This window comes from Typopeltis vanoorti, chromosome 14 (genome assembly GCF_054136105.1).
Source record: "Typopeltis vanoorti isolate ZY-2024b chromosome 14, IOZ_Tvanoo_1.0, whole genome shotgun sequence".
NCBI lineage: Eukaryota > Metazoa > Arthropoda > Arachnida > Uropygi > Thelyphonidae > Typopeltis > Typopeltis vanoorti.
The window spans coordinates 93705536-93727397 of record NC_143562.1 but is presented as its reverse complement, the minus strand read 5'-3'; the positions used below and the strand labels follow the sequence as shown (position 1 = coordinate 93727397).

The window sequence follows — 21862 nt, the reverse complement described above, 5'->3', positions numbered from 1 at the left end:
AAAACGGGAGAAAAAGATATCCTTGAAGTATGGAGTAATTACTTCGAAAAATTGCTAAATGAAACAAGCAGTGAGCACAGTGGTAAAAAAACACTCAACAGGCATACAGTCAGGAATACATATCCATACTTGAAGTAGAAAAAGCCATCAAAGGTTTGAAATGTGGAAAGGCAGCAGGAGTAGATGATATTCGACCAGAAATGCTGAAGTATGGTGCTATAAAAGTCTTACAGTGGCAGCACTGCATAGTTCAGAAAGCCTGGACAGAGGGACAAATTCCCGATGATTGAAGTAGAGCTCTCATAGTACCCATATATAAAAAGGAAAATAAAACTGAATGTGAGAATTACAGAGGTATTTCCCTACTGAGTGTTCCTGGCAAGATCTATGCAAGTAAATTTGAGAAATGGTTGAGAAGAATTGTGGAAGAAAAGCTTGGTGAAGAACAAGCTGGATTCAGGCCAAATAGAGGCTGTCAGGATCAGATATTCACTTTACGACAAATAGTTGAGAAAGCATGGGAAACAAAGATCTGTATTTATGCTTTATCGATCTGGAAAAGGCATATGACAAGGTGCCAATAGAGAAGCTATTCAATACGCTACAGTTATATGGTGTCAATGGGGCATTATATCAAGCAATACTTGGTCTTTATTTGAGTTGTAAGTCTGTAGTTAGAATTGAAGGAAGTACAGGAAGATGGTTTAATGTTAAATCTGGTGTGAGACAAGGATGTACATTATCCCCTCTGTTATTCATTATCTATATGAATCACATTATGAAGGAAAGTGGTATTAAACATGATATCAGAATTGGAGATGTTAATGTCATCTCTTTGCTTTATGCAGACAATGTTATACTGATAAAAAATCCGTTACCAGTTTGCAAGATTCCCTGACTAAATTGAATAACTGTTGTAATAGATATGGTATGAAGATCAGCATTAAAAAGACAAAGACAATGAAAATAGGCAGAATCATTGAAAATGTCAACTGTGTTGTGAATGTAGAACCTGTGGAACAAGTAAAACATTTCAGCTACTTAGGCACGATTTTTAGTGAAGATGGCAAATTAAATATAGAAATAGACAACAGAATCAACAAAGCTGGTATTGTAAGAAGTCAATTGAATAAATTCATATGGAATAAGAGAGAAATTAGTCGGAACACTAAATTAGCTGTTTACAAGACACTGTTCAAATCAGTTTTAACTTATGGATCTGAAAACTGGGTCAGAAGTAAAACATTTGACCAAAGACTAGAAGCCGCAGATATGAGAGTTTTGAGAAAGATTAGAGGCATGAACAGATGGCATAAATGGCAATAACATATTAAAAACGAAAATATTAAGAGAGAACTTGACATTGTCAGCATCCAGGAATGCGTTAGCAGAGCTAATCTCAGGTGGTATGGTCACTTAAACAGAATGGGCAAGGAAAGATTAGCAAAACAAGTGTTCTCTGCCAGATTAGCAGCAAAACGATCCATAGGAAGACCAAGATATAGGTGAATTGATACGGTACAAAGTGCCTTAGACGATAGAAATATTAGATCTGATAATGTTGGAGTCTTGACAAGTAACAGACTGATTTGGAGGAAAATTGTAGATAGGAAGTTAGTAATGATGTAAATTTTTCATGTAGTACTATCATATCCTTCACACCCCTTGAGGGTACATGGCAGGAATTTGATGATGATGAAAGCACTCTGTAATGTCTGTTGTCGTTGTGCTATTGCTTCGGGTAAAACTTTTTTTTTTGTTTCCACTCTGATTTGATGAGATATTCATCACAAAATGTGTCATATATCAATACTTTATTTTTCTTAATGTAATTAGGAAGTGGAAAGAGGACAAAATAATTCCCTTGCATAAAGGAAGCTCTAAGAGTGCATAGCATATTATAGACCAGTCAGTAGCTCACGTGTGGCAGTAAAAGTATTGGAAAATTTAGTCTCAAAGAAAATTCAAGAATGGGTGAATAAAAATATGATACTGTCTGAGGAGCAACACAACTTTGTGAAGGGTCAGTCATGCCTTAGTAATTTACTATTTATAATTGAGTAAGGATAAAGGAAATGGTTACACGATGATTAGGCTGGATTTTGCAAAGGTATTTGACAGAACACCACTTGGAACTCTGTTAAACAAATTAGAACAAATGGAGTTGGATGTGGCACTGGTTAACGGAATAAGAGGGTGGCTACTGGATAGATATCAAAAAGTGGTTATATGTAGGGGTAGAATGAAGGCAAAAACAGGTGACAGGTGTGCTGCAAGGTTCAGTGCTGGAATCACTATTGTTTAATTTGTAAATAAATGATATTGGAAATAACCTGAAAGGAAATATTCTGTTTGCTGATTATGCAAAATTAGGTAGAGTAATAGTTAAGCTGATGTGGAGAACTTGCAGGACGATTTAAATAGGCTGTCAGTGTGCAAAAGATAATGGATGTCAGTTTAATGTCGAGAAATGTAAGATTATGCATTTTGGGATAAGTAAATTACTAAGTATATATATCACATTGATGTAATTGTGCTCCAGGAAACAGATGAAGCTAGAGATTTAGGGGGTGGTGGACAGAAAATTAGCCCATAATATTATTTGGCTATTGAAGAACACACTAACAAGTAGATATTCCTCTTTATAAGACCTTAATACATCCACATCTGGATTATTGTGCTCAGGTCTGGTTTCTTGGAGATGAAGAAGCAGTGGAGAAGATTCAGAGGCGGGTGACCAAGATGGCGAGTGGTCTGTGGAATGTACCCTTTGATGATGGATTGAGGGTGTGTGTGGATTGCAGAAGTTGGTTGGTAGGAGAAAAAGGGGGATATGATTACATAATTACAAAATGCATCAAACCTTCATCTCCTCTTCCTCATTTATTCCATCTGCCTCTGTCCTCTGGAAGCCTTCCTCATTAAGTATTCCTAAACAAACAACTACAACTTGCATTTCCTCAAGAAATTTTTTTCTCATGCCTCACCTGCACTCTACATGAGATACAGATTTGCATAAAGGCTTTTCAACTTCTCGTTTATGAGACCAATTAAAAAAATTTTTAAATTTATTACTTTGGCATTTAATTTCTCAGGTTATAGAGTGAGGATTTTTGATCTCGAGTTTTATACTTCTAAGACTTGAGAAAGGAAAAAGGTTTATCAATAGATATGATCGAGCTAGGAAGGACAAATGAGTTTTCTATTAGCCAGGGAAAGAAAACCAATATATTGTAGGCTATGAAAGGTCAAGGGCAATAGGTCTTAACTTTTTTAATTAGCTGATTATATAGCATCTAAGTTTTTAGTGTGTGAGCATTGAATTGAATGAGTGTTGATTTAATGGTAAAGATGTGATGAGTCTTTGGACTTCATAAAGGTCTGGTGGTAATAAGTAAGAATGTAGAAATGCAGTTATCAGACTAACTGCATCACACAGTGTACTTTTAAATTTCAAATTGAACAAATTGGATGATTATACCACTCCTGTTACTTAAAAAGCTTTTGTCTAATAGTATTTAACTGTATTTTAATGCTAAATGCATTTACTTTAAAATGATTATATTATATGGAGTAACATAATCAGACATGACGATCTTTATATTGAATTCCATGGATTTTAATTAATATATAGATTGTCTCTTCCAGATATGCACATACTGACAACATGGATGTAAGTAAAAGAAAGAAAACAGCAGTAGCAAATGATGAAATCTCTAATTCTTCAGATTCACACGACAGTTCAGAAAAGAGCAAGGTCAGTTATTGCTGTGTAGTAATTATCCTCATGCAAAATTTTCCACAAGTTCAACACAATATATCTACATATAGTCAAATAATCTAATTACAGTATTTACGAAGTACAGTACTACCTTGCATGGTGTGGTTTTGAACAGCGCAGATTTCACTATAGCGCAGTTTATAATTTTTAACAATATTAAATGATTTTAATAGTAGTATGGTACTGTACTGCATTGCTAATATTCCAACTTTACTAAAACCATACCATAGTGATTTAGCATGCTGGAGTAATAGCTGTATCGATGCATGCATACATAAATTTTAAAAAAAATATTTTATATTACATATGAGTTCCCTTTTATATGCAATTATTAGTGGGAAGAGGAAATGCAACTAAGCTTGTGAACCTTCTTTTTCCCTTCAGATATTGGGCCTAGTGGCCTGTTACGGAGCTATTTTAAGCCGTACCCGTCCCGAGGATAAGGTTGCTAGCCCTATGCCTCCCGGTGTGTCCTATGTCTGTAGCTGTGTGTGTTCACTGAGCCAGTTTGCCTGCTTGTGGGAGGAAAAACCCTGATGTCCACGCCCAAGACCGGCTTACTTGGCTATGTCTGAGAAAGATCCTTAAGCTCCTCACGTCGGTGATGGGAATCGAGCTCAGGACATTGCTTTCCCAGGCATGCGGTTGCGAAGCATATGTCCACTCGGCTAACCGCTCGGAGCTTGTGAACCTAACAAATGTAAATGGTTAACGCTAGAACAAAAATTTGAAATCATAGAGCATCATGAAGAAGGAGTATTATATGCTAAAATAGAATGTTACAAAGGAATGAACTAGTCATTTGTACAAATGTTAATTTAGAAAAAAGATAAATCGAAAAACATGGAATAGCCACAGCAACTTTCTTAAAGCAAAAATGATCGTTAAACATAGTTCTGCAATGGATAATATGGAATGTCTTTTAATGATATGGAATGAAGACTGCAATCAGAAAAAAATTCCGAAGTCACATGATAATTCACGCTAAATATAGCGAGTATGAGGTAAAAGAAAATGGAGGTGGAGAAATTTTTTTCAGCAAGTCATGGCTGGTTTTATACCTTCAACAGCATGTCACACACCACAGCATTAAAATTGTATGTGAAAGTGCTAGTGCTGATGATGCTGCTGTTGTGACCTATTCTTCTTCTATTCTATTAACTTTCTTACTTTATATCCTACTGGCTGCACCATTTATGTTGTGTCCTAATTTACGATTCTTATTCTATCTAGTAATTTCCTTTTATCTATGTTCTATTATCTACGCACGAGATATCACCAAAATTTTTACTAATATCTAAGTTATTTCTCCCCTTAGTACCCCTAATATTTGTATTTATACTGCGCCTTTTGGGATATTTAGTTTAAGATATTATATACGAAAACAAGGAGAAAGAACTCAAATATGTCTGAAAGTGTAACTATGTTGCAGTCGTGACACTTTATCTCGTTTCTTAACGTTAATTTCCCGCATGATTAGGTTCGTAATTTTCCAAGTGGTGCATTGGACAGCAATTTCAGACAACTCTTTTATCATTGAACAAAGGTTTATTAAATTCCTTAACATGGTACAAATCAATTTTTTGTGATTACTCAATTTAATGCTAAACTAAATACTTACAAACTAACATTAGCTTATTACAAATAATCAGGCTATGATCCTATAATGAGTATTACTATCATGCCGCCATAACAATTCAACACATAAATTCACTTGAGGTGGACAAATAAGATTAATTCACACTATTTAACTATTCAAACTTAAGTAGATTAACTGAACCATTTACTGTACTAACACATAACTAGTATTACGATCATGCCGCCATACACATTCAACACGTAAATTCATTTGACACGGACAAATAAGATTAATTCATACTAATTAACTATTCAAACTTAAGTAGATCAACTAAACCCTTTTCTGCACTAAAACACAACTGTGGCATTTCTAACTTTCCAATACATTACAATAGACATACAAAATTCTCGGGACACTTAATTTTTCACATAACATTAACACTAGTCAGCTTACTTTTATTATATTCTGTCAGATACTAAAGTCCTAGTATAACTTTTCCTTGGTCACTTTAACAGTTCCGTATTACAATAATGATACTTATCACAGACAAATTTTAGTTAACATTAGATATATTTTACAGTACCTTTCTTTCTTGGGATTTTCATATGGACCTTTACCTTCTGATTGAACTATCTTGATATAACCTCACCGATAATCTGCTTCTCCTACGTTCTTTTTGGAATTGAACTAGGCTTACGCTGGCTTAACCTTTCGTAACTCCGAACACACTCTGAATCATCTATATATTGGCTGTGCAACTCGCCACGTGGACATTGATTTCTTTACCTCTTTCCGTTTTTCGTAGTTGTCACTGAAGTTGGAACACAAAGAATATGCTTTCTTTTCCTCGACTATATAGCATTCTTCGCTTCTCACATAGGAAATATGGAATCGAAATCCCGCTCACTTTCGTTTCTGTGTTGTGGCGTGGAGATATAACCCCTATGTCGCCACTCAGGAAAACACCGTGAAATTCCTACGAAAGAGCTCGCAAAGTACTCCCTTGGAACAGAATCAAAATCAAAACCAAAAAAGCCTCGTGGGGGGGGGGGGGTTCCAACCCTTTTATAACTGCTCTCCTAACGGCACTTCTTCTAACTTCTCTTCTCCACCCCTACTTGTTTTTACTTCACCGACCAATTAGGGTGGCGTTTTTTCTGCCAAATGTCCTTTGATCGGCAAGCCCATAACGATGTCTCAATCCGGGAATTGACCCTAAGCGATTTTCTTGTTTTTCTTGTGCTAGCCTCTAACTTAATCCCCTTTCCAAAATTTTTCTATGAACTTACTTAATAACTTAATCTCTAGCCTCTCACATACCATCTCTTATGACTAATCCTTTTCTGTCTTATTTATTTAACTTTTTTTTTTTTTTTTTAATTTAAATCATATCACAATATTAATATATTTCTTTTGTTAGTTAGTTTAACAAAAACCTTTATTTTTTTTATATATTTTATTGGATGCAAGAATCTTTCTTTTTCTTTTAATTAATTCAACTATTATCTTTTATGCAGGGTTTTTAACTTATTTTATTTATTCTTCATGTTACACCATGATAACTGAGAATTTTACCTGCAAAATTTTCTGAGTTAAAGTTAAAAGAAATGATATTGAAAAAGGAGGCTACAAGAGTGAAAAAATTGAATATTGATCAAACAAGTTTGTTTTGGAAAAATATACCTTTGTGCACCTATTTAGCAAAAAAGGAAAAGTTGCAGCCAGGGTATAAAATTACAACTGTTTGACACTTTTATTAGGTGGAAATGCATCTAGTGTCTTTAAATTAAGCCTTTGGTTGTTCATTGAGCTGAAAATCCACATGCACTTATGGGCTATGCTAAAAGTTCTCTTCCTGTAATATGGCAATCAAATAAAAAATCGTGGGTGACACGAAAAATGTTTTGAAGAATTGTTTGTAACTTATTTCTTTTCTGCAGTCAAATGTAGCTGCAAAGATGATAATTATTTTAAAATTTTGTTAATATATAATGCAGTAAGTCATCCTCTGTTAACTTGCTTGAAAATGTTAAAATCCTTTTTCTGCCACCCAACACATCATTACAGTCAGTGGATCAGAATCTCATTGCTATGTTTAAGGCCTATTTTTTGAGAAGAACTTCCTCTCAAGTCATAAAAGCAACAATAGGAGATGGGGGTTATAACGTTGACAAAATTTTGGAAACATTTTAATATCAGAAATGCTGTTGAAAACAATAATGAGTCATGGCTTAAAGTAACTGCTAGCAATATGAGAGCTGTAGGGTGTTTTACCACATTGTGAAATGATTTTACTAGTTCTGAATCGCAAGTTAAAATTTCTGAAGACGTATGAATTGGGAAGGGTCTTGGATTTGAAACTTATGATTCTGACAATGTGCACAAATGCACTCACATTCAAATGACCTAGGTGATGAAACTCTTATGGGGATGAATCAGAAACTTTTATATGAAGAAGAAGGAAGGTAAATTAGATGAAACTGTTGGCTGAAGCACCTACAAAAGGATTCACATTAAATGAGATTTCGACTTTTGTCAGAAAAATAGATGATGCTTCTGATTTTCTTATGGATGCTGATTCTAATATTGATAGAAGCATTAATGTTTGGGAAGCATTACAAAATGCTATTCATTGTTATAAAGATTTGCCTGCAGAGAAAATAAAGAACAAATCTGTGCAAACTGTACTGTTTAAATACAATTTTTCTAAATTGTATTTAAAAACTTGTGTGCATTAATCAACAATAAAAATCTTTACTGTTTCCTGTTTCATTTTATTTTAACCTTTTAATTTTTCTGTGTGCATTAATTAGTATTTCTGGTGAATTTGCACAAAACAAATTATGTGTAATTATTATTTTCACCAATACCACAATTGTCTGTTTGGAACGCATTTCAAAAGGCTTTATTTATAACACATAATAATGTTTTAAACAGTTCAATTTTGCATAGCATGGAACTTTTTCTGAACCTTTTTAACCACACTATGCAAGGTATTACTGGATTTTGGCATGGTTGATTATTTCTTTGGTAACCATTTCATATTATATTTTCTAATTATACTATATCAGATTACAAATCAACATCTATAATTATTGAAAAAAGAGTTTCAAAAGGCTTTATCTTTGAATTTTTAAATTTATTTAAGAGAAGGATGGAACATGAATTTATTTGCCAAGTGATGAACTTATTAATGTTTATCAAATGAGTGGAAAGGCTTATGTGTTGTTAGTACATGTTGGTTTAATGGTATTTATTACGACACAAAATGATAAGAAAGCAATTAATATTTATTAACTTATTAGCTGATATTTCTGTTTAGATCATGTCTAAACAGAAAAGAAATAAAGCCCTGGTAGTCTCAGTATGCCTGGAATGGTGGTGTCAGGGTGATGTAGCAGGCCCTGGGATATTGTCAGTCCGTGACTGCTATAAAGAAACTCGATGCAGAAATTGCTTGAATATTGTTACTTGGAATGTAAAAGGATTGAATAAATGTGGGAAATTGGCTAATGTGATGAGAGAGAGATGGAGAGATTGAATATTAGTATACTAGGAATAAGTGAAACCTTTTGGAAAGGATCATCAGATTTTGAGTTGAAACTTCCAAATGGCAATATATATGAAGTATATACATCAGGCGGTGAAATATCGAAGAAAGGTGTATCATTCATTGTAGAGAAGAAAACTAATAAAAACATTATCCATGTCATCAAAAAATCAGATAGAGTAATGGTAATTCTAGTGAAGTCTAAACCTAGAGATATACTGATCATTTAAATATATGCTCCTACAGAATAGAATGAGGAAGCAGAAATAGATAACATGAATGATGAAATAGAATGGTGTATAAAGGAAGTTGGAGGCAAGAAAGATTGAGTTGTGTTATGGGTGACGCAAAAGTCAGAGAGAACATCTACACATGTGGGTCCATTTGGACTTGGAATTCGGAATGAGAGAGGACAAAAACTGATTGATTTCTGTAACAAGCACAGTCTCATCATAACTAACACTTATTTTGAGCAAAAACCAAAGCAAGATACATATGTGAAAGTCTGGATGGATGATACAAAAATCAATTAGACTGTATTGTGGTCATTAAATGTTACTTCAATGGAATACAGAACTCAAAGGTGATGCCAAGTGCTGACTGTGGATCTGATCATAGACTAGTCTTAATAAAGATGAATATTCTCCTGAAAACAATAAAAATTAAAAGAAGTCAATCCCTAAAATGGGATCTGTAAATGGTACAAAATCCAAAAGTAAAATGAACCCTCTCAGTGAAATAGTTTACAAGCAGCTATCATAACATCTGCTAAAACCACATCAATAAACAAGAAGAAAGAAAGGAAAAAACCATGGATAACACAAGAAGTAATCAACCTTATCGATGAAAGAAGAAAACATAGAAAAGAGGAGCAAATGAAGAAGAAAGATTAAGATATAAAACATTGGATAAAAGAATCAAACAGTTATGCAGAAGATTGAAAGAAAACTGGATAAATAGGCAGTGCACCGAGATAGAAGAATTACAAAATAGGAACAAAACCAGGGAAGCATTCCTGAAAGTGAAAGAACTTAATGGAAAAGCAAAACGTACACAGTTTAATAACATCAAGGACAAAGATGAAAACATAATCATTGATAAAGAAAAAATAAATGCAAGATGGGTGGAGTATTTATCAGATCTCTATGATGATGATAATGGTAACATGTTAGATGATTCACGACACCTTAAGTTAAACGTAACAACAGATACCACTCTGCCGACAAGAAAGGAGATCATCATCATCATCAAATTCCTGCCATGTACCCTCAAGGGGTGTACAGGATATGACAGTACTACATGAAAAATTTACATCATTACTAACTTCCTATCTACAATTTTCCTCCAAATCAGTCTGTTACTTGTCAAGACTCCAACATTATCAGATCTTATATTTCTATCGTCTAAGGCACTTTGTACCGTATCAATCCACCTATATCTTGGTCTTCCTCTGGGTCGTTTTCCTGCCAACCTGGCAGAGAACACTTGTTTTGCTAATCTTTCCTCTCCCATTCTATTTAAGTGACCATACCATCTGAGATTAGCTCTGCTAACGCATTCCTGGATGCTGACAATGTCAAGTTCTTTCCTAATATCCTCATTTTTAATATGATATTGCCATTGATGCCATCTGTTCACGCCTCTAATCTTTCTCAGGACTCTCATATCTGCGGTCTCTAGTCTTTGGTCAAGTGTTTTACTTCTGACCCAGCTCTCAGATCCATAAGTTAAAATTGGTTTGAACACAGTCTTGTATATAGCTAATTTAGTGTTCCGACTAATTTCTTTCTTATTCCATATGAATTTATTCAATTGACTTCCCACGATACCAGCTTTGCTGATTCTGTTGTCTATTTCTATATTTAGTTTACCATCTTCAGTAAAAATTGTGCCTAAGTAGCTGAAATGTTTTACTTGTTCCACAGGTTCTCCATTCACAACACAGTTGACATTTTCAATGATTCTGCCTATTTTCATTGTCTTTGTCTTTTTATTGCTGACCTTCATACCATATCTATTACAACAGCTATTCAATTTAGTCAGAGAATCTTGCAGACTTGTAGCGGATTTATTTAGAAGTATAACATCATCCGCATAAAGCAAAGAGCTGACATTAACATCTCCAATTTTGATATCAGGTTTAATACCACATTCCTTCATAATGTGATCCATATAGATAATGAATAACAGAGGGGATAATGTACATCCTTGTCTCACACCAGATTTAACATTAAACCATCTTCCTGTACTTCCTTCAATTCTAACTGCTGACTCACAACTCAAATAAAGACTAAGTATTGCTTGATATAATGCCCCATTGACACCATATAACTGCAGCGTATTGAATAGCTTCTCTCTTGGCACCTTGTCATATGCTTTTTCCAAATCGACATAACTTAAATACAGATCTTTGTTATATTCCCATGCTTTCTCGACTATTTGTCGTAAAGTGAAGATCTGATCCTGACAGCCTCTATTTGGTCTGAATCCAGCTTGTTCTTCCCCAAGCTTTTCTTCCACAATTCTTCTCAACCGTTTCTCAAGTATACTTGCATAGATCTTGCCAGGAACACTCAGTAGGGAAATACCTCTGTAATTCTCACATTCAGTTTTATATCCCTTTTTATATATGGGTACTATGAGAGCTCTACTCCAATCATCGGGAATTCGTCCCTCTGTCCAGGCTTTCTGAACTATGCAGTGCAGCCACTGTAAGACTCTTATACCACCATACTTCAGCATTTCTGGTCGAATATCATCTACTCCTGCTGCCTTTCCACATTTCAAGCCTTTGATGGCTTTTTCTACTTCAAGTATGGATATGTATTCCTGACTGCATGCCCGGTCAGTGTTTTTTATCACTGTGCTGTCATCACTGCTTGTTTCATTTAGCAGTTTTTCAAAGTAATTACTCCATACTTCAAGGATATCTTTTTCTCCTGTTTTCATTTCACCTTTATCATCTCTAATTCCTTTTACAGCACTCTTTCCTCCATTCCTAAGCTTCTTCAACAACCTCCAGAATATTTTGCCACCTTCTTGATATTTATTTTCTATATTCTTGCCAAAGTCCTCCCATGACTTTTGTTTAGCTAGTTTTACACACTGTTTAGCTTTCTTACATTTGTCTCTGTATTCTGTAAGAGTAAAAGCTGACTTATTTGCCAGGAACTTTTGATATGCTTTCTTCTTTTCCTTCACTGCCTCTTTAACTTCCTGTGTCCACCAGGGAGTTCTGATTTTTTTATCTTTGCACACAACCTCACCACATGCCTCTCTGGCAGAATCAATCAATGTTTCCTTCAGAGTTTGCCACTGAATCTCCAAGGTTTGATTCCTGTTCTCAAACTCTTTCATTTTCTTTTCAATAATCTTTCTGTATTTTAGTCTACAGTTCACATCTGAGAGCTGCTCAACTTTTATTCGCTTTAAAACTTTCTTACATGTTATTCTTTTCAATATGAAATTCAATTTTATCCTGCTCAAGACTAAATAGTGATCACTTCCAATTTCAAATCCTCTGTACACTCTGGTGTCCTGCACCAGGGAGAAAACATCACTATCAACAATAACATAGTCAATGAGACTTTTCTTATTCCTAGCCTCTTCTCTCCATGTGAATTTGTGCACATTTTTATGTTGGAACATGGTGTTAGTAATAACCAGTCCATGTCCTGAGCAGAAATCCATGAAATATTTGCCATTATTATTAGCTTTGCTCTTTTCTCCAAATTTTCCCAAAATATTTTTGTATGTCTCAAAATCATTTCCTACTCTACTATTTAGATCCCCAACAAGGACCAACTTTTCCTTTTTCATTGTGTCAGTTGCTTTTTCTAAAGCCTCAAAAAATTCCTCCACTTCTACCTTCGTAGAACCTTCTGTGGGACCATAGGCACAAATAAGTCTCATTGTCCAGTTCCCCATTCTCATATTTGCCCACATTACTCTACTTGAGACTGACTGCCATTCAAGAAGATTAGCCTCATATTTTGTGTTGAATACTATGGTTACTCCTTCTTTTCCTTGATTGTTATTGCCTGAATATAACATTTTGTATTTATTGCTCAGAAAGATCTCACCAGTTTTGGTCTTTTTTGTTTCAGTCACCCCTATTATGTCGATCTGGTACTTATCTAATTCCTCAGCTAGCTCCATTTCTTTGCCATTCAGGCTTCTTACGTTGATAGTACCGATCTTTAACTCTGGTGATGTTGAGTTGGGGTTTGTTTTCAGATTTGTTCCAGTAGCTGACTTTTCGCTGTTCGCCCTGGTTCCCTGGCGAAAACAACGGGGGCCTTGTTTAACCGGGCGACGCCCCAGCCGGCATGAAATTTTGTCATGTTGTACCATCATTTTTTATTTTGGTTTAACCAATAAGAATACAATTTGGTCGGCCAAATCCCAAATTGCCAGCCCATCCTCGTTCGTTCAGTATCAAAGTAGATACCCAACAGGGTGCACTACGAGAAGGTGAGGATTGGACATTAGGTCAGAAGCCCTGGTCGGTTCTCCGCATTTCTTTAAAGGCTATGTGGAGGTCTCCTCTCAGTTATACAGCTTTGACCCTTAAGCACCCCTGACCCTTAAGCACAAGAAAGGAGATAGAACATGTAATTAAGAATCTTCCTAATAATAAATCCCCTGGGTGTGATAATATCCCTGCTGAGCTGCTGAAAGCTTTGACTGGCAATAATAACTATTTAGTGGAATCTATTCGGGACATCTATAAAACAATAGAATTACCTGAAGTTTTTTACAACATCTATCTGCATACCAATTCCAAAGAAAAATTATGCATAAAATCGCAAGGATTACAGAACTGTGAGACTAATATCCCATGTATCTAAAGTTATTTTAACCATTGTTAACAAACAAATTGAAAGAGCCTTAATCGGTGAATTGAGTGAACAACAGAAAGGCTTCAAAAGAGGAATGGGAACCATTAATGCTATCCTGGAATGAAAAATAATAACAGAAAGATTACTTGAAAGAAATAGGAACATTTACATATGCCTCATAGACTTTCAGAAGGCTTTTGACCTGATAAAACATAATAAAATGTTCAGTATATTAGATAAATTAGACATAGAAGATCATGTACTTAAGTTTATAAAAATGATTTACACCAAACAGAAAATGCGGCTGTTTAACTCTGAGGCTTCTGTAGTGAAAATGAAAAGAGAAGTTAGACAAGGTTGTATCCTTTTCCAAATCTATTTAATATCTATAGTGAGACAGTGATGAAAAATATTGAAAAACAAAAAATAGGAATTAGTATCACTGATGTAAAATACAACTATCTTAGATATTCTGATGATACTAATAGCAGAAAACAGAAACAAATTAATCAAATTACTACAGCTACTAATTGGAGAAGGTAAAGAATTTGGATTAGATATAAATGCAAAAAAAAAAGACCAAATTTATGAAAATCTCAAAAGAAAACAGATCCGAGCCAGAAATATTCATAAACAATAATGAAAATTGAACATACAACAGAATAGAAATATTTAGGCACCTACTTTACTGCAGATGGAAAGCAAGATAAATAAATAAAAATAAGAACAGCGATAGCTAAAGATGCATTCTGGAAAAATAAAGATCTCCTCAGAAGTTTTGTGAGTATTGAGACAAAATAAAGACTGATAAGAACATTAGTGTGGCCAGTTTTCACATGTGGAAGTGAGACCTGGATATTCAAGAAGAGAGTAAGACAACAGATGATGGCCTTTGAAATGTGGTGCTATAGGAGAGCTCTGAAAATCTCATGAACAGAACATATGACAAATATAGATGTCCTACAGAGAATGAGAGCACAGAGATCTTTATTACAGGAAATGATCCAGAGAAAGATGAGATTGGCAGGACATGTACTGAGAGGTTCAGCAGGGCAGAGGATACTAACAGTTTTAGAAGGAAAAATTATGGGAAAAGGATCAAGAGGCAAAAAACGAAGGACATGGCTTGAAGATATAAGATCATGGACAGGATCACATGACTATGCAGAAACAAAAAGGAAAGCCACCAACAGAGAGAACTGTAAGGACATGGTTGGTGCTGCACCCTCTCACTGAGGAAGCTACACGAAGAAGCTGATATTTCTCTGGTATTATATCCATCTTCAGAGCACTGCAATAGTTTTTCACAGTACACAAAACAGCAACAATTTGGTATAACTGTGGGACTAGTTTAAAAAAATTGCAATGGACAACAACAAGGAACTAAAGTCCTAATTTGGCACCATCTATGTTGGAAAAAGAGAGAAAATAACTATTAATTAGATCTTAAAATGACTGTCTCCCAGATTTTTGGTAATTTTACACAGCCATACTTGTTGTTTAGAGTATGTTTTAAAGTTGCTGTTGATTCCAAAAACAATCTTTCTGACTTATATAATGACTTCTGTGTAGTACTTTTTTTTTTTTTTTTTTCCCCATTTGATCCTGCATGAAGAGATATCCAAAGCATGGTCTGCTAGTCCTGACTTGCCATAACGAAAGTGCTGAATGCATTTTTTATGTTCTCCAAAGTGGATGTTACCAGTTCTTCCTGTGTCCACAGTAAGCCAGGTCACAATTACAGGGCACCTCATACACTCCTGGATGTAATAAAAAAGAGAGTTTGTCCTTAGGTGAATGGATGAGAATTGCCAATTTGATGTATGGTTTAAATGAGGTGAGGAGCTGATATTTATTAAGCACTCTAGATATCTTTTCAGATGTGCCTTGAGTGTATGGGATAGGAACAGTTTTGCTGTAGTCTTGTGTGATAGGCAATGGGGGGGATTTCTGGGGAGCATTTAATATTTTTTCTATCCTATGGGGATTATAGCCATTGGCTAAGAAAGTGTGACACAAATGAGTGAGTTCAGTATTAAGAGCATTGGAACAGATAGCTCTATCTCTGTGAATTAGTGTTTTAGGATACCATACCATTGAGCTGGATGATGGTGTGAATGTTTGTGCAAATATCTTCCTGTATGTGTGGATTTTCTATAAACAGATATTTTCTATATATCAGAAAAAGATAATGAACCATCAGGAAGCTATGTATTTTGGGATTTTAGGAGTTTTTATTGTTGCTGATATGTTTTATTTTTGTTGGTTATTTAAATGCATTAAAAGTGTATCCAATGTGTCTGGAGCATGTGGCCAAATAGCAAACACATCATCAACATAGCATAGCCAAACCACTGGTTTGAGAGTAGCTATGTTCATAGCTAGGTTTTAGAAGTGTTTTATGTAGAAATTGGCTAAAGGGTTGGGGGGGGGGAGTCCATTGCTGTCCCATATAGTTTGTATATTTTTCCTTTCCATGCAAAATAACCTGCAAATACTGTAAATTTAAATAATTCAAATATATCTGGGAGGCAATGCGACTAACAAATCAAGCGTTTCAATTAAAGGCACATTGGTAAATAGTGAAGTAATAGCAAAACTAATCTTTACATCTGAACTTTTTAAGATGTGGTTTTCTAATATACTTTTTAGGTGAACAGAATTTTTGTGAGGGTGGTCTAGTAATTTAGCTAAATTTGTAGCAAGTTTGTATGTGGGACTGTTTATACTATCCATAATAGGTTATAGGGGCTGTATCTTGTTTGTGAATATTAGGTGCTCAATATATTCTTGGTGTTTTAGCATGAAAAGGCTTGAGGTTGTTCACTGTTTCTTTTGGCCAGGAAGTGACTTTTGTTAATAATTTAGAGATGTTTATATAGAGGATATTTATATAATATTAATCCTACCTATAGAGATGATCTCTGTTCAACAATTATTTTTAATTTATTTCCGAGTGTACCTATATATTATATGTACAAGGGTTCACTCCGATTGGTGCAATGACCTCTTTTTTACTATTGCTTTCAGAATTCAAATAAATCACTGACTCAAGACCAAAATACAAAATAAACACATTTAATATAACAAAAACAATATAGTTGCAGGCATAGACTTCTGTGGCTAATTGGTTCAAAAGATTCGGTGATTACACCACATTTTTTATTATTCAGTTATACAAAATACTGAAATAATAGTTCCCGACAAGTTTCATAAATCGTAGGATTTACATCTTCAGGGGGTAAATAGTATAACTTAAAGTTTAAACAAGAGAATTAATAAATACAAATCATAACTGTCTGGCTATTCATAAACTCAAATAACAGAATGCAGATATAAAACGTTATTGACGTTGAACAATACTGGACGATGTCACGTGTTCTTGTTCTCGTTCATACAGTCTGAGCTCAGATTGAGGTAGATTTTTTATTAGAGCTGACCACACTTGATGTCAAATTAAACCTTGATTTTTATTACATTGGGTTGGGGTTTTTTGGCATATTAGCAGCTTCTTTAAATTTTCTTATATAACGGTTGTTTTCTATGTATGACATCATTTTTTTGCCAGAGTACATCGTGTCCAGTGGAAGTGGTATGGAAAGGAAGACCCGTTTTTTGTTCTCTTTTGTATTGTACGTCTTTCTGGTGTTCAGCCATGCGTATTTCTCCAGATCTTCCTGTCTGTCCTACGTAGCAAATCCTGCAAGAGCAATGGATTTTGTAGACTCCTGGTTTTTTAAGAGGATGATGAGGTGGTTTTGGTGGATGTAGAAATCTTGAGATTTTTTCCATAGGAAGGAAGGCTACTTTTATGTTGTGTTTGTTCATTAATTTGGCTAGCTTATCTGTAACATTTTTGATATAAAGAAGCGAGATTGCATTTTTGTAATCCTGTTTTATTGGGTTGTTAGTTGGAGGCATTTTACGGATTCTCTTGATGGTTTTTGTTTCATATCCATTCTATTGGAGGATTTGTGGTAAGTATTTTAGTTCTTCCTTCATTACATCTTTCTTGTGTGCTGGAGATATTGTATGCTCTGTCTCGAAGAGTTTTAATTAAGCTTATTTTTTGTGAAGGATGGTGGTGTGAGGTTGCATTTAGAAATCTTCCAGTGTTTGTCGGCTTCCTATATACCGAGATGGAGAGTTTACTTTCTTCATTAACTTCTAATAGAATATCCAGAAAAGGAAGTTTTTATTTTCTTCTTGTTCTAAAGTGAATATTATGGTGTTGTGCAAATTGTTGAGATAATCTTTGAAATTGATAAATTCATCTATTATTTCAATATTTTGTATAACTGAGTAAAAAAAAATGTGGTGTAATCACCGAAATATATCTTTTGAACCAATTAGCCACAGAAGTCTACGCCTGCAATTACAAACTTACAGTGAGTGCTTTTGGCATAAAGTTATACAACTAGAGAAACTACGCATTAAACATCTCAACTTCATTAACCATCTAATTTTCCTCATTCGATGCAGAGATAACAAAGTCATCCTGAAATTCATCAAAATCAAACGCATATTCCATACAAACAAGGCCTCCAGAATTTTATCATAAAATGGAATTAGCTTTTGTAAGAGAAAGAATTACAGTCACTAGAGCTGAATTAGCATTAATAAATAACTTTTTCTCTTCATAATGAACTGGCCACATCTCTTCCATCCTACCTATGGAACAACATCGATAGTGTTACATTCAACAAAGCAATAGCGATCTTAGAACAGAAGAAACATACATTAATTCATAAGTTCAACTTACTCCTTCAGAAGAAGGAAATACATAAAAAACAACTTGATCATTCAAAAGTAGTTATTAACCTTTCTTCGAGAGTCCTAATAAAAGAAGAGAATAACCTTTTACTTAAGGGTTTTAACTTCGCCTTAACCCCACGTTTCCTACCAAAAATTGATATCATAGCACAAATAGAAAAAGGAATTAGAAATCTACCGGACAACACGGCAGATCTTTTCCGTATAGAAAGTACAGCTTTACTATTAAAAAGCAGATTACCTCGTAGAAATTTACCTTACAATGAATACGCTTGCCTTAAAAAGTTTAAGGATGACAAAAATATTGTCATAATCAAAGCGGATAAAGGCAACGCAACTGTCGTTTTAAATGCTACAGAATATGATAACAAAATGAAAAGTCTCCTGGAAGATACAAACACCTACAAACCCTTAGACAGAGACCCGACTTGGCATACACACAAAAAAACAAATGCTCTAATAAAAAAAAAGTGCCTCTCTGAATGGAAGAACTTAAAAAATACTTACAATCAAAACATCCTTTGATACCAAGAATATATGGTGTTCCAAAGATCCATAAGACAGATATACCTTTAAGACAAATAGTAGATGGAAGAGATTCACCGACTTCCAACTTGGCAAAATACCTCCAACATGATCTCGCAACATATAGGAAAAACATCTTCCTTCATAAAAAATAGTAAAAGTTTCATAGAAAAAGTGAAAGATATATATATTGGTCCAACAGACATCTTAGCAAGTCTAGACATTATCAGCTTGTTTACAAACGTCCCGAGACAAGAAATTTTGAATCTAATAGAAGACCTCTTCCCTCCGGACATCTTAAATCTTTTTAAACATTGTATAAACAATACTTTTTTCACCTATCAAGACAGAATCTGGGAACAAAAAGAAGGTTTGGCCATGGGTTCATCATTATCACCGGTATTAGCAAACCTATTTATGGAAAAATTTGAAAACAATGCTCCTAAGAAATACCATAAAAAACCAAAAATATGGCTATGCTATGTGGACGATATTTTCATCATATTCAATGGAACAACAGATGAACTTATCTATTTCAAAGATTATCTCAACAATTTGCACACCACCATAAAATTCACTTTAGAACAAGAAGAAAATAAAAAACTTCCTTTTCTGGATATTCTATTAGAAGTTAATGAAGAAAGTAAACTCTCCTTCTCAGTATATAGGAAGCCGACAAACACTGGAAGATTTCTAAATGCAACCTCACACTGTTAATAATTGGTGGATTTTTATATAGAGAATATTCTCATAATATTATCATATTATTAATCCTACCATATAGATGATCTCTGCTTCTAACAATTATTTTTTTAATTTATTTCCGAGTGTACCTATATATTTTTATATGCACAAGGGTTCACTCTGATTGGTGCAATGACCTTAACTCTTTCAGAATCCAAATAAATCACTGACTCAAGACCAAAATACAAAATAAACACATTTAATAAAACAAAAACAATATATATACACTTCAAACAACTTTACATAACTAACTACAAATTTAATTGGATCCAAGGGCTTTTTTTAAACAAACTTACACTTAAGACTAAACACTTTGTTTTCAAAATGACAAAATGTTCATAGCCAATTTCTCTTTCTGTCAAGGCCCTTTTCTGAAGATATATGACTCCATTCTTCATTTACACAGGATCCTTTTCATCATTCAGCACACATAAAATCTTCCTGACTTAATCCTGTCTCTTTTCTTCAGTAGAAATAATAGCCAGATCCGGCGTCCTTAATACAGATGAAACTTCCTAATCAGAGTTTTCTCGAACATTCCTTTTGAATATAAATAGCAAATTCTTCTTTTATTCACTAAATGCTTATTGACACTCTTAACTCTTCCAATAAAAAAAAAAACTTACAGTTCTACGATTTCCTTTTCGGAATCTACTATAAATCTTTCAATTAGTGTTTCCTCCAATATTCTGTTTAAAACGCATATAGCAATATTTTCTTTTATTTATCCACATACTTATTCCACATTAAAACTTAATAGTTCCATGATTCCTTTTTCGGAATATACTATTAATTTTCTTCCGACTGTCACATAAAAAAAAATTTAAGTTCCTCCGAACCTAAATATCTGCTAGTCTGTGTTCTAAATTCCTTCCGAACGCTCTCCTATTTATAGCCGTTACTCAGATACCGAACGCTTTCCTTGTCAGCTGTCAATCACACATCCAACTTCTCGGCAAGCATGCGCACTCCACGAAACTGGTAAGCAAGAAGTTAGGTATAAATAATTGCTGACACGTTGTCTCTGTTAGCGACAAGAGAGAATGTCTTCATGAAAACACAAAACTTAATATTTTCAATTACGATAAAATTCCTGTAAGTAATACAAATATCAAATCCAGTAAGTACATCAATTTTTTAACTTCTTTACATATCACTTTTAACAAAACAATTTCAATAATGGGCACATCGCTAGTGTCGACAATGCGTGTTATGAAACTAAAACTAATAAACATTTTAACATAAACAATTCGTAAAAATATTCAGAATTTTAATTATGATTATTTTTACAACACCACCATCCTTCACAAAAAATAAGCTTAATTAAAACTCTTCGAGACAGAGCATACAATATCTCCAGCACACAAGAAAGATGTAATGAAGAACTAAAATACTTAACACAAATCCTCCAATAGAATGGATATGAAACAAAAACCATCAAGAGAATCCATAAAATGCCTCCAACTAACAACACAATAAAACAGGATTACAAAAACGCAATCTCGCTTCCTTATATCAAAAATGTTACAGATAAGCTAGCCAAATCAATGAACAAACACAATATAAAAGTAGCCTTCCTTCCTATGGAAAAAATCTCAAGATTTCTACATCCACCAAAACCACCTCATCATCCTCTTAAAAAACCAGGAGTCTACAAAATCCATTGCTCTTGCAGGATTTGCTACGTAGGACAGACAGGAAGATCTGGAGAAATACGCATGGCTGAATACAAAAGAGAACAAAAAACGGGTCTTCCTTTCCATACCACTTCCACTGGACACGATGTACTCTGGCAAAAAAATGATGTCATACATAGAAAACAACCGTTATATAAGAAAATTTAAAGAAGCTGCTAATATGCCAAAAAACCCCAACCCAATGTAATAAAAATCAAGGTTTAATTTGACATCAAGTGTGGTCAGCTCTAATAAAAAATCTACCTCAATCTGAGCTCAGACTGTATGAACGAGAACAAGAACACGTGACATCGTCCAGTATTGTTCAACGTCAATAACGTTTTATATCTGCATTCTGTTATTTGAGTTTATGAATAGCCAGACGGTTATGAT

At 34.3% G+C, this 21862-nt stretch overlaps 1 protein-coding gene across 3 annotated transcripts in view; it reads left to right on the top strand.

Annotated features, from left to right (window-relative positions):
- Positions 1-21862, top strand: part of LOC150099769 (protein BCCIP homolog) — a 100371-nt gene that overhangs the window by 15411 nt on the left and 63098 nt on the right. For all 3 annotated transcript variants that reach the window (XM_090403323.1, XM_090403324.1, XM_090403325.1), the window contains exon 2: positions 3649-3757. In XM_090403323.1, coding sequence (XP_090259449.1) covers positions 3668-3757 — 90 coding nt within the window. In that variant the 5' untranslated portion in view covers positions 3649-3667. The remainder of the gene's footprint in view (positions 1-3648; positions 3758-21862) is intronic.